At 41.9% G+C, this 13,680-nt stretch overlaps 1 protein-coding gene across 5 annotated transcripts in view; it reads right to left on the bottom strand.

Moving 5' to 3' along the window:
• The window catches only part of LOC122563603 (platelet-activating factor acetylhydrolase 2, cytoplasmic-like), a 30,072-nt gene extending 17,885 nt beyond the window's left edge, over window positions 1-12,187 (bottom strand). Inside the window, exons 1-5 of one of the 5 annotated variants that reach the window (XM_043717540.1) lie at window positions 12,006-12,187; window positions 11,736-11,833; window positions 9,772-9,895; window positions 3,146-3,296; window positions 1,340-1,433 (exon numbers count right to left, since the gene is read on the bottom strand). In XM_043717540.1, the coding sequence (XP_043573475.1) occupies window positions 1,340-1,433; window positions 3,146-3,296; window positions 9,772-9,861 (335 nt within the window). In that variant the 5' untranslated portion in view covers window positions 9,862-9,895; window positions 11,736-11,833; window positions 12,006-12,187. The remainder of the gene's footprint in view (window positions 1-1,339; window positions 1,434-3,145; window positions 3,297-9,771; window positions 9,896-11,735; window positions 11,834-12,005) is intronic. The other 4 variants (XM_043717541.1, XM_043717539.1, XM_043717542.1 and 1 more) reach the window with 4 other exon arrangements.
• Between the last annotated feature and the right edge of the window lie 1,493 nt (window positions 12,188-13,680).

Genomic DNA, 13,680 nt, shown 5'->3' with positions numbered 1-13,680 from the left:
TAGACCATTTAGGACAGAGATGGGGAGAAACTTCTTCACCCAGAGAGTGGTGGCTGTGTGGAATGCTCTGCCCCAGAGGGCAGTGGAGGCCCAGTCTCTGGATTCATTTAAGGAAGAGTTGGGTAGAGCTCTCAAGGATAGTGGAATCAAGGGTTATGGAGATAAGGCAGGAACAGGATACTGATTAAGGATGATCAGCCATGATCATATTGAATGGTGGTGCAGGCTCGAAGGGCAGAATGGCCTACTCCTGCACCTATTGTCTATTGTCTAAATAGTGAGATACTTTAGCACCATGATCCTCTCACAGCAGTACTGGCTGCCTGCTATTTGTCAGTGAGGGATTGGGAACAATCATATAAAAGGAAGGGGGTAGCACACAAGCAATGTCCATTATATGAGGACTGAACAGGAGATGTAGTGCCTTGGAAAAAGGAGTGGCTACGGCCTATAGGACAGGAATGCTGCATCAAATGGAGAAATGAGGCTGCATGATACAGGTATGTCATTACAGAGAAGAAAAAAGTGGGAGAGGACAAGAAAAAAGATAAGTGTACAAACAAGAGTTTGGCAAAAAAAAAAAGAGTAAGAGAGATGAAAAAGAAACAAAAGTGGATAAAGGAGGTGACCAACCAACTGTTGGATCCCTCATTTGGGTAAGTACGTGAATAGGAAAGGTTTGGAGGGATGTGGGTCAGGAGCAGGCAAGTGGGATTATTTTCAGCAAGGACTAGTTAGACTGAAGGGTCTGTTTCCATGCTGTATGACTTTGTTAGTCCTGGAAAAGAGGCTGAAGAAATAGCCTGGTGGTACTAAATAAGTTGTGGCAAAATTGACAGAAGTTAAACTTCAGAGAGACTGGATTAGTTAGGACTGTACTCAGTGGAGTTTAAAGGAATGAGGGGAGATGGGTTGGGGTGGAGATGTCATAGAAGCCTATAACATTCTAACATGACTGTACAGTGTAAACACAGGAAGGATGTTCCCAATGACCAGGGAGTTCAGAACCAGGATCATAGTTTAAAGATACAGAGTCAGGCATTTAGGACTGAGATAAGGAGACATTTCTTCACCCATAAAGTGGTGAGCCTGTGAAATTCTCTGTCATCAAAAGCAGTTGAGGCCAAAACACTGAATGTTTTCAACAGGAATTAGATATAGTTCTTAGGGCTAAAGGGATCAAAAAGGGTATGGGGTGAAAGCAAGAACAGGGCAGTGAGTTGGATGATCATAGTGAATGGTGGAGCAAGTTCAAAGAACTGAATGAATGGCATACTCCTGCTCTGATATTCTAGATTTCAGAAATGAAAACCAGTTGTCATAAGATTTGGCACTCTACCTGAAAGCCCCAAGACCGTGAGAAAATATAATCAGTGGGTACTTCTCTGCAGCTCTGAAAGAAGCATCCCATCCAACCGGGACTTCATAATAACCTACAGAATGATAAACAAAAGATAGGGCATGAAAAGATAACACTGGTTGGCAAAAGTGGTATGAATACTTGGGTCTGGACTGTAATTTCATCTTGGTAATAATTTACACAGGTGCTATTACAATGAAATCAAAAAACCATGGTAGGTTACAATACACGAGTAGGTCATGTATATGGACAAGATCAATTTTCCCTCTGCACTTGGCACAATCTCTCCAGACCTCTTGGTATGACCACTAATTGTTCAAATTTCTCACACCGTGTCTTGTGTCTTTCTGTCTATGCTTTGCTGTCCAGTGAGAGAAAGCACTTTCACCTCAGCATCTACCCTCCTTGAGTGCAACTTGAATCAATCCGGTGAGGTCAACTACCTCAGCTCAGACAATCTACTGCTGATACTCTCACCCTTACCATACTACCCATTATTTCAACTATTACAATTCTTTCCCCCTTGCCCATTCTGCGTAAACTTGTGATTTGTCACAACTCTGCTGTCTATATCTTGACTTACACTAGATCTCATTCATCTATTGCTCCATTGTCATACATTGATTCCTTCCCCGGCAATACCTTGACTTTACAAAAGCTCATCCCCTGTTCAAATCTCCAACAACTTCACCCAGTGTCTCCCTGAATCCTTGTCGGACCTGACAACTCCTCTGAGATACGCCACTACTGCTGGTTCTTGTACACCAATTTTCAATCCTCTACTATTCATGACCACTGAATGGCTCCAAGCTCTGGAATACTTCTCCTAAATCTCTCAGCCATTCTCCCTTGTCCTTTATAAGAATATCTTTAACACCCAGATCTTTTGAGATTTTGATCACCCCTTTATAATGGTTTGGTGTGAAACATGATTTGATAATACTCCTCTGAAATAAATTGGTATGCTTCCCTATAGCAAAGGCATTATACAAAAGCTCATGGCCAAGGGGCCAAAAAAAAAAATCCAACCTATTTTACAGCCAATGAAGTACTTTTGTAATGAAGTCAGTGCTGTTAATGTAGGAATGCTGCAAGCAAATTGGCTGCCAGATATGAGTTGATAACCAGAAACATTTGTTGAGGAATTTATTTTAATAACATTTGTTGAGGAATAAATATTGACCACTGTACCAAAGAGAACATTCCTGATCTGTTTTGAACTGTGAGTGTATCTTTCACATCCGAGAGCTGAAGGAGCCTCAGTTTAAGATCTTATCCAAAAGATAGCAACTCTGACAGTACAGCCTATTGCAGTATTAGCATCACATGCATCAGCCTGCATTTTGTTCTTAACCTTTAACGTTGAGAGTCAAACGTTCTGATTTGGGCCAAGAATGTTCAGCAGAGAACCATCCACATCCGAAATGCTGCTGGCTCAGCACATCAGGGGCACCTTTAATTCCATATCAACTTCAAGACTTGGCCATTGGACCCATCACAGGTCAATGATGACCAGTGCATTCCACTTGGTCCAACGGCCAAGCTTATAGCAAGAGTGCCTTTCAAAGTACAGTTATTCTGGTTTCGGATGGCTGCATTGTTGGATCTCTCATCAGATTGTTCAAAGAACACTTTGCATACATTCAGCGACACCTAACTTCAATACACACCCACCCCTGATGTGCCCTTTCTCTCTGTGGACACGTTCTCCAGTTTGGGAACTTCTGCTCAACTATTTTGATTGCACAGCTCAGAACCTCAGCCATTATGTTGGGTTGTTCTCACCAAATGCCATGTTGAGCAAGGGAGCACACCACCTCTTGTCTCTGTTCAGATAATCTGCAAGGCCTTTGCAATACTCGTAGTTGGGAATCCATAGTGGGTGCTTCACTTCTCCACAAGCCTCACAGGGATAGTACAAACGAAAGAAACTGCCCTGAAACAAATTGAAGTTTGTTTTTAAGGATACAAGACGAGCAAGCAACAGAGAAATACTTGCATTTATATATTAACTTTCCTGATCTAAGAATTCTCTGAAGTACTTGCAACCAAATTAAATACTTTGATGTGCAATGTAGAAATTATGGCAATGTGTGCACAACAAACACCCACAAACAGCAATGTGATAACAACAGGATGATCTGTTTCACAGAACATTGGTTGAGGGACAAATGTTGTCCAGGAGACGAGTGAGAACTTATTATTTATCATCAAAATAGTGTCACTGAACCTCATATGCTTTTAACTGAGAAGAGGCACTGCTTCAGTTTAATATTACTCCAAATCAGACCCTGAAATAGCCCAAGAAGAATTTCCAGCTCTGAGTTTTACATCAGACCGTGTGTGAGTTCTGTTTTTTTTGAAGAAATTATTGTATTTGCACATTTTATGACACATCTCAATGCCAATTAAATTCTGAGTTTGCACTTGAAACTTGGAGTCTCGAGGTAGGGACATTATCGCTGCATCACAAGACTCTATCAAGATCTTGATTTTTAGACACAATTAGGGCGCTTCTCAAGTTAATATTCTGTATTATGTATTTTTACCATTTCTAAAGCATTGAATCGGTGTGCACCTGATTTCTTCCAACTGTGACAAAATAACCAATTCTTTACAATGCAGAACAAGTCCCTGCATAAACTAATGCAAGTCAAAGCCAAAAAATGCTTTCAGGTTTTTCCACAAATGTTCTGACAAAGCTGTCAGTCACTTAGGTAATGATTTTCTCAACAAGTTATAGCAAGAACATTAAATGAACAGTTGAAGGCTGACAATATGGAAGGAACAGTTCCTTTTGTAAGATTTGTCTTTCGCAATTTTTCATGTTTCTTTGCACAATGTAAGAGAAAAATTCAATGTCAACATCTATTTTAGACACTAAATGTTAGCATAAATTACATAATGAGTTACAAAACAGGGTAGATACAGAACAAAGCTCCTTTTACATGGTATTAAACACTCCCAGGCTGGGTGCAGATACTTTCATTTTTGAGCAGGTTGTTGTGTATTTTCTACAGCATTTTTGGTGTGTCCTCTCATTTTCTTGGTTGAGGAGTCCTCCTATAACTGGATTACAGAGCCCTCAACTATGTCCAACCCCACCTGCGCTCACCACTTCCCTCCCTGTCAGCATTCCACAGGATCCATTAACTTGTGACACCCTGATCTATTCCTCAATCAACCTTATCTTATATTTCCTCACCATCCAAAACCACAAAAACACATTTCAGGTGAAGCAGCAATTTGCATGTACTTCTTAAAATTTCATTCTGTGTCTTTACATTGGGGGGGGGTTGAAAAAAATGCAGATTGGGTGACTGATCTGCCATGTATGCGTGTTCAGTCCACAGGAATGACCCTGAGCTTCTGATTGTTTTATTTCACCGCCTCATGCTCACCTTTCTCTTCTTATCCTGCTACACTGTTGCAGTGAAACTCAATGCAACCTTGAGGAATAGCACCGCCTCTGCCAATTAGGCATTTTATTGCTTTTGGACTTAATGGGTCTGCGTGTTATATATAAATTAGACTCAACATGGGGTTCAAAAATTTAAGACCATGGAAATCGGTCACTCACTTTGATTCTGATTTATTTGCAAATGTTTTTCATGTTAATCTGCTTATGGACAGCTGTTTATAATTCTACCATTTACAATCATTCTGCAAAAAATGCTTTATTTTGTTATTATAACCATAATGACTCCCTTTTCTATGTAACATGTTTGACATTTAATTTCTTTGACTTTCGAATTTCTTTCAGACCTTTCCTTTTTTCCTACCTCCCGGACCCCATTTCAACGGCATATAACTTACTGCATTTCTTCCTTCAGTTCTGGAGTCATATTGAGCTCAAAATAATTAAATCCATTTCTGTCCACAGATACTGCCAGAACTGTGGAGAATTTTAAGTATTTTCTGTTTTTATAGCAGAGTAAAGCTCCTTCTCAGTAAAATACCCACAGGACAAGTACAACACAAGTTAGACACAAAGCAAAGCTCCCTTTATACTGTCTGAAACAATCCCAGTCATGTATAGTATAGATTATATATAGAGCAAACCCCTCTGCATTGCCCCTGTCAAATATTCCCAGACAAAACACTGATGCTGAAAGGAGCACAGTTCGAGTCCAAGCCAAGGACTGTGGGACACAATTGGGGAAAGATGTTATGGATATGGCCGATCAAGACAGTAAGATTTTGGTGAGTCAACACTACCCACACGTATTACATGATAGTTGTAGTCCGTGTCTGCTGACAGTCCCAAAAACACTCCATCTTGCGAGTGCCTGTCACATGAAAATTTGCAAATGAGATGTTTCACTTCCCTCATTAAGCTTCTGCTTCAGTTCTAAGGTGCTGACCTGTCTATCAGCTTCAACTGCTTCCCAATCACTTGGCCACTTTTAATGTGAGAATCTAAGCAGCAGCCACCAGCAGATTACTTAACTCCTAAGTGTTTTATTCACTCTTCCTCACATCCTTTCTAGCCGGGGTGACTGGATAGTGGTCTGAATCTTTAGCTCAGAGAATTCCTAACTCAGGGAATAGAGGTTGATTTTATGTCCCTCTAGGATCTCAGAATTTCATAGCACTGAGGAGAGCTCAGTTCATTCAGTTTGTTCCTTTGCTCAAGAAGAACTATTAATGTTGGCCCATTTATCTGACCCTTTACCATATCCTTTTTCTTTACAATTACTGTTTCAATTCATCAGGGACAAAATCTGTGATTTTTGATGTGAAAGGATACCAACAGAATAAACGTAGTTACCTTCATACTTTTTTTTATATAAAAACAAATAGCTTTAACAATAACTCAGGCCACCTTTGACCATTTTCCATGTTTACTAATGCTTGGAGCTCTCTAACCTTCTCAACTTTTTAGGTTTTCTCAGATAGTGTATGTTTCCTATCTTTCTTTATTTCTCAGAAAATGTACTGGCTCATTTTCTTCCTGTTGAACTGTGACTGGAGATAAGACAGACAGGAATAGAAGCCGGGGCTTGTTCAGCTCATATGTTGGTATCACAACGGGCAACATATTCAGCAGCAAAACTCTCAACTTAATTTGCATATGATATACAGACTTGAGTAACACAGAATAAGCAGCTCAAGCGAACCAATATGATTAAGGTACCAAGCTGACAAACCTCAACAGAAACCAGTTTATAATCCTATGTCTCAGTGTTACGCCTTTCTAATACTTAGAAAAATTACATACAGGGGAGCATTTTGATGGTTTGGGACATGCTACATGTCTGTAATAATATTTTATTTCCAGGAATGGGCAGAGAAAATCGACCTCTAAATTATGCTTCCTGCAGATTCCCTCAGGTGATGTTTTATGTAAATCCATCTTATAAGTCACATGAGAAGAACCAAAGAAAAAATAGGAACTAAGGACAGGAAAGTGCTATTCAGCTCAATTAATATATTCTTGTTACCCTAAATTTGCCACTGAAGTACATCCCTATTTTCCTAAAGTCAATTCCTTTTTGATAATTTGCATTTATACTGTGCCTTTGATGTTGTAAAAATGCCCATACATTTTGCAGGTGCAATTATCTAACCAAATTTCACATCATCCCTTAATATCAAGTGATCAAAAAGGTAGGTTACAGTGAGCATCTTAAAAAGGAAGAGATGGCTCAAGAGTTGGAGAGCTTTATGGGAGAATTGAGAACTTAAAGTCAAAGCAGTTGAAGGTCCAACCAGTTACTCAGGAGATAGAGGATGCAAAAAAGGCAGGAATTGGAAGAACAGCAAAATCAATGCCATGGATCTGATTCCCAGAATATGGCAGGGCTAAGGGGATAGGGTGGGTCTGGGTGGAATGCTCTTCGGAGAGTCAATACAGACCCGATGGGCTGGATGTCGTCTTTCTGTACTGCAGCAATTCTGTGAATACCGACATTAATCATAAAACAAACTAAGTGAGACTTTGCGGTGTGCATTTCACAACCAGAGACAACAGATGACAAACATTGAAACTCAAATGATGAAAGCCCAAAATCTAAAAAGTACAAGACATGCAGTTAAACAGCAGTTGATGTAAATGTTAAGAACTTCCTTATTATATAAAGCAGCTTCTGCAAAACTAAAGGTAAGCAGGTGCAATCTACCCACCTTACTTTCCATTATCACATCAGTTTGTATAGCAATAAAATCTCTGAACAAGCAGCATTCTACAGTGTTACAGTTGAGAAAAGAGAGTTAGGCAGGCAGGTTAACAGATCAATCGTGGCCGCACTGCTGTTGAAATAGGTTTGAGGAACCAAATAGATTCAGTGGAGCTGATTGCATCCATTTGTTCCTATCTTATTTCTGTGAGGGCTGAGATCAAATAGAGCATCAAGCTTATTCTACTGAGGGCTTGACTTCACAAATACCTTGTGTGGCCCATCTGACCACACACAATCCTTACCTTTCCAGGTACATCAATAGTTTTGACAAATTACTTCATTGAAAGTGTTGTTTGGTTCTCATGGAATACAGGGAGAACTAGCTATTTGGATACAGAACTGGCTCAAAGGTAGAAAACAGAGGGTGGTGGTGGAGGGTTGTTTTTCAGACTGGAGGCCTGTGACCAGTGGAGTGCCACAAGGATCAGTGCTGGGTCCTCTACTTTTTGTCATTTACACAAATGATTTGGATGCGAGCATAAGAGGTATAGTTAGTAAGTTTGCAGATGACACCAAAATTGGAGGTGTAGTAGACGACGAAGGTGGTTACCTTAGATTACAACAGGATCTTGACCAGATGGGCCAAGGGCTGAGAAGTGGCAGATGGAGTTTAATTTAGATAAATGAGAGGTGCTCCATTTTGAGAAAGCAAATCTTAGCAGGACTTATACACTTAATGGTAAGGTCCTAGGGAGTGTTGCTGAACAAAGAGACCTTGGAGTGCAGGTTCATAGCTCCTTGAAAGTAGAGTCGCAGGTAAATAGGATAGTGTAGAAGGCGTTTGGTATGCTTTCTTTTATTGGTCAGAGAATCGAGTACAGGAGTTGGGATGTCATGTTGCGGCTGTACAGGACATTGGTTAGGCCACTGTTGAAATATTGCTTGCAATTCTGGGTCTCCTTCCTATCGGAAAGATGTTGTGAAACTTGAAAGGGTTCAGAAAAGATTTACAAGGATGTTGCCAGGGTTGGAGCATTTGAGCTATAGGGAGAGGCTGAACAGGCTGGGGCTGTTTTCCCTGGAGCTTTAGAGGCTGAGGGGTGACCTTATAGAGGTTTACAAACTTATGAAAGGCATGGATAGGGTATATAGACAAAGTCTTTTCCCTGGGGTCGGGGAGTCCAGAACTAGAGGGCATAGGTTTAGCGTGAGAGGGGAAAGATATAAAAGGGACCTAAGGGGCAACTTTTTCATGCAGAGGGTGGTACATGTACGGAATGAGCTGCCAGAGGAAGTGGTGGAGGCTGATTCAATTGCAACATTTAAAAGGCATTTGGATGGGTATGTGAATAGGGAGGGTTTGGAGGGATATAAGCCAGGTGCTGGCAGGTGGGACTAGATTGTTGGGATATCTGGTAGGCATGGACGGGTTGGACTGAAGAGTCTGTTTCATGCTGTACATCTCTATGACTCTACGACAAACAAGTAAGTGCATTAGTTCGGGTATTGGGAACACTACAAATCATTCATATGAGGCTGAGTTAACGGGGCAGCGATAGTGAAGTTGAAATTGGCCTCACTGAACAGGAATAAAGAGATAAGAAACCAATCCAGAACCCAGAGCTCACATACCTGCTGGGGACAGACAAAGAGGAGCCCTTCTGAGACATCTCACTTTCAAACAGCAATCTGTCAGTAGAGGCCAGATAGATGGATGCAGGTCCATTATTTGTTTGCAGATTTGCACTTGAAGAACAAATACCCTGACTTCCTATTGCCCCATCAGGAGCCAATCTCACAGGTACATCAGAACCATTCCTCTTAAAAAGATCCTTGCAACATGTCGGAGTTCTGTTGCATGTGTCACAGTGTAGGTCTCCCATTAGGCATCTGCCCTAATACAGGAACAGTAAGTGATTTCACATTGTGCAACAAATCTAATATCCTTAGGGTCACCACAGACCAGGATCTATTTGGATTAGCCACATAAATGGCATGCATACTGGAACAGCTAAGTGTGTTGATATTCTAAAGAAGGTGACTCTCCAAAACCACTCTACCATCTATCAAGTACAAAGTTAAGAGCATGATGGACAAACTCCGCTTGTCTAGATGGGTATAGTTGTGACAGCATTCAAGATGCTTGACGCCACAAAGGACAAAATAACACACTGGATTTTCACCTTATCCAGTAATTTATGCATCCACTCCCTCCATCTAGGACTAGATATACTGCAGCAACTCTATTTATTAAACTTGATTCCCTGCTGAAACATGTCTCCACCTTACCTGCCTTCTGTGATCAGTCATGATATCTGTGCAGCCAACTTTATGGGGTCCTGTCGCAGAAGGCAATCCCAGGGATTGCACCCCACCCATATTTTTTTCCAAATTGTAGCGTTGAATCCACTTCCTATGATGCATAAGACAACAAAAATAATGTTTACTGTTTTGTCTTGTTGCCTAAGTGTTGTAAATAACTATGATAGAGAGAGACTGACACATTCCAGACTCCAAAGCTAAACTTTATCCCATTGTAAGAATCCTGCAACATGTAGTTATATCATTACCAATCCACAAAAAGTTTTGAAAGTCTGTGTGAACCCAGTCACCCAAAGGATTGGGTGAACAGTTTCAACCAGCTCTAATACACTTCTGAAAAGCAGCAATCAAAATGTCTGCATTCTTTTGCAGCCTTCAAACTCTGTCCATTACTTTCTTCCCAGATAAATAGAGTCAGAGAGAAGTACAGCACAGAAAAAGACCTTTCGGTCCAACTTGTCTGTGCCATCCTCGCGTTTTTTCAACAATTTAAAACCAAGGTCATTGTTCTTTAAACTTTTCCTCTCTAATTGCTCCACAGGCTCTTTTTTCGTTTATTCCTTCATGGGATGAGGGCATAGCCAGCTAGGCCAACATTTATTGCCCATCCCTAACTGGCCAGAGGGCATTAAGAGTCAACCACATTGCCAGAGGCCAGACCAGTTAAAGGACATTTTCCCAACAGTCGACAATGGTTTCATGGTCATTGTGAAATTCCCAATTCCAGATTTTTATTGAATGCAAATTTCACCATATGCTGTGGTGGAATTGAACGTGGGTCCCCAAAACATTACCTCGGTCTCTGGATTAACAATCCAGTGATAATACTACTAGGCCATCACCTCTCCTCTCACGCACTCACAGTACAATTTTTAAATGTTAGCAGTCTACATATCAAAAACTATACAAAATTTGACTGTGGGGTGGGGGAAATCAAACCTGAGCTGAATTTCTCTCACAACATCCATACTCTCACACCCCAACCAAAGGGGATTATTGGACAGTGGGCAAGAGCAAGAACTTTATTCAACTTTTCCTCTCCCAAACCCAATGATTCTGAAGCAAAATATAGTAGCTCCACTGAGTATCTGATAACATTAAGCTGGGTTTAAACCTCGAGCTTGTCAACTGGGGTTCAAAAGCTCACTGGATAAAGCCAATATCTGAGTGGGCAAGCAAGTATTTGAACATAATGGAAAGCACAGTTTCAGATCCATCTGCCATCAGGTATCCAGAAATCTCCAGGGCATATTTCCACTGGACAATGTGAAGTTTCCCAGTTCCTTTGTTTCTCTATAAATCAGTAAACACATTGTTTACATAAGCACCATCTAGTTTGCTGACCTACCACTAAATTGGCACAGAGAAGATTTTCCACAAGTGCATTTTTGTTCATGTTCAATGCTGTAACAACAATGCCCATGAAACAGCAGAATCCACCTTCTTTACAATGAAATAAATTTATTTCTGTCATATAGAAAAGTATGGTGCTTAAAGCTAAGATTAATAATACAGGACCCAGTGGGCACTGGCTCCACACTTTTCACAATAGCTGAAGGGTTCCATTCACACAGAGAGATACCATCAAAATAAATAACAGCTGTGCCTTAGAATCAAAAGCTATAATGAAAACATCTAGTACTGTACTTGGAACTTATTTGAGTGGAGGATTAAGCAACAAACAAGGCTGACCAGTTTCTATTTTGTGACTTCTCAGTATCGCTGTTCAGACTGCACTGAATGTAAAGCACATTAGTAGAGAACAGAGTTCACGTATTTGTGTTTTGGATACATAGATCCATTGCACAATTCATGTCACAATGAGCCACACAGACAAGGTGCATTTAAACCATATGTTCTTGTAGCAAACCCTTTCCTCCATTCTTCCAAGTCTTGGCATTGAGCGTTCCCTTGTCCTTCTCTTTACTTACCTACCTTCCTTCCCTCTCTCCCCACTGGTCTCAATTAGTCTGTTTGCACACAACCCAGGAAGGCTTGATCAAATGTAACCTTGTTGAAGTCACTGTTCCTTTTAAAAAAAAGGACAATAAAGAACACTTAATACTTCCATGCGACCTATTTAAATCGCATTCAACCAAAATTCCCCCAAAAAGGGGAAACTAAAAGTTTCCCTTGACGCCTTAAAAGTTCAGGCAATTTTTCCCTCAATACTTTCCTACCCAGATGCCGGGAATAATTACCTTCCTTCTCCCTCTTCTTTCCTGCAGTCTGCCGGTGTCCTGACCTCTTCCACGGACCTATCCTTGTCTCTTCCTTGCTCCGTCCTCGGGCTATCAGGGGCACGCCGGGAACTGCAGTTTCACCACAGCTTCCTCACCAGGGAGGGCCGCAGTGGGTAAAGGACTACAACTCCCATACTGCATCGCGATCCCTTCCTGCCACCGCCCGCGGCCGTGGAACACAGGAGCACAGCAGCGCCCTCCGTTGGCACCTCACCGAATCACAGAAGGACGCCGTTCGGCCCATCATCCATCGGCTCTCCAGGTGACCGTCATTACATAGTTGAGAGTGTGATGTTGGAAAAGCACAGCAGGTCAGGCAGCATCCGAGAAGCAGGAAAATCGACCTCTTGGGCTGGAGCACTTCATCCGTCGTTACATAGTGTCAATCGCTTATATTTTCCCTATATCCGTGTATATTATTTCTCGCCCAACAATAATCCAATGTCAATACAAACATAACGCGGATGCTGGAAATCAGAAACAAAACCAGAATTTGCTAGAAATGCTCAGCAGATCTGGTAGCATTTGTGGGGACAAAGCAGAGTTAATATTTTGGATGAAGGTGATCTTTCTTCAGAAACATCCAATGCCATCTTGAATGATTTCACAAAATAATGGAATTCAGCCCATCGTTAGAGACAAAAAAACCCTGCAGATGCTGGAATCCAAGGTAGCCAAGCAGGAGACTGGATGAACACAGCAAGCCAGGCAGCACCAGGAGGTGGAGGTGGAACAGTCAACGTTTCAGGTGTACCCCTTCTTCAGGACTGGGGATGGGTGTAGGGGAAGCTGCAGATAAAGGGGTTAGAGGGGATGCAGTGGTGAGGTAGCGATAGGTGAACACAGGTAGAGGGTATGATCTGGTTGGTAGCTGGAAGGAAGGGTTGATCATAGGATTGGAAGGGGGGGGAGCTGGGAAGGGAGTCCAGGGATGGGAATGGAAGCAATTTGAAATTGGAGAACTCAATATCAAGGCCTCCAGGCTGTAGGCTGCCCAGGCAGAACATGAGATGTTGTTCCTCCAATTTGCAGTCTGATTTGCTGTGGCAGTTTAGGAGGTCAAGGATGGTCATATTGGAAAGGGAGTGGGAAGGGGAATTAAATGGGCGGTGACTGGGAGGTCAGGTATGCTCCTGTGGGCCCAGCTGAGATGCTCAGCGAAATGTGCCCTGAGTGTATGTTTGGTCTCCCCGATGTAGAGAAATTCCACATTGGGAGCACGGAGGACTGTTTGGGAGCCCTTCTTTTACAGTTGCATGGGAAGGTACCAACCCTCTCTGCCTTCTGCAAGGACCATTCCCTTCGCCAATCCTTGGTTTGCACCACTCTCCCGACCAACCCCTCCCCCCAAATCCCAAGATACATTCCTCTGCAACTGTAAATGATGCAAAACCTGTCAGCACACCTCACCTCCATCAAAGGCCCCAAACAATCCTTCCAGGTGAGATAGAGGTTCACCTGCTTCTCCAACTTAGTTTACAGTATCTGGTGGTCCGGATGTGGTAATTTCGCCGAGCATCTCAGCTGGGCTCGTAGGGGCCAACCTGACCTGCTAGTCAACACCATTTTAATTCCCCTTCCCACTCTCTTTCAAACATGACCATCCCTGAAATCAGGCTGGGGTGGAATTGTG

The sequence above is a fragment of the Chiloscyllium plagiosum genome, chromosome 27 (genome assembly GCF_004010195.1).
Source record: "Chiloscyllium plagiosum isolate BGI_BamShark_2017 chromosome 27, ASM401019v2, whole genome shotgun sequence".
In the NCBI taxonomy this organism is placed as follows: domain Eukaryota; kingdom Metazoa; phylum Chordata; class Chondrichthyes; order Orectolobiformes; family Hemiscylliidae; genus Chiloscyllium; species Chiloscyllium plagiosum.
The sequence above is the reverse complement of the archived record's forward strand: the minus strand, read 5'-3'. Positions and strand labels throughout refer to the sequence as shown.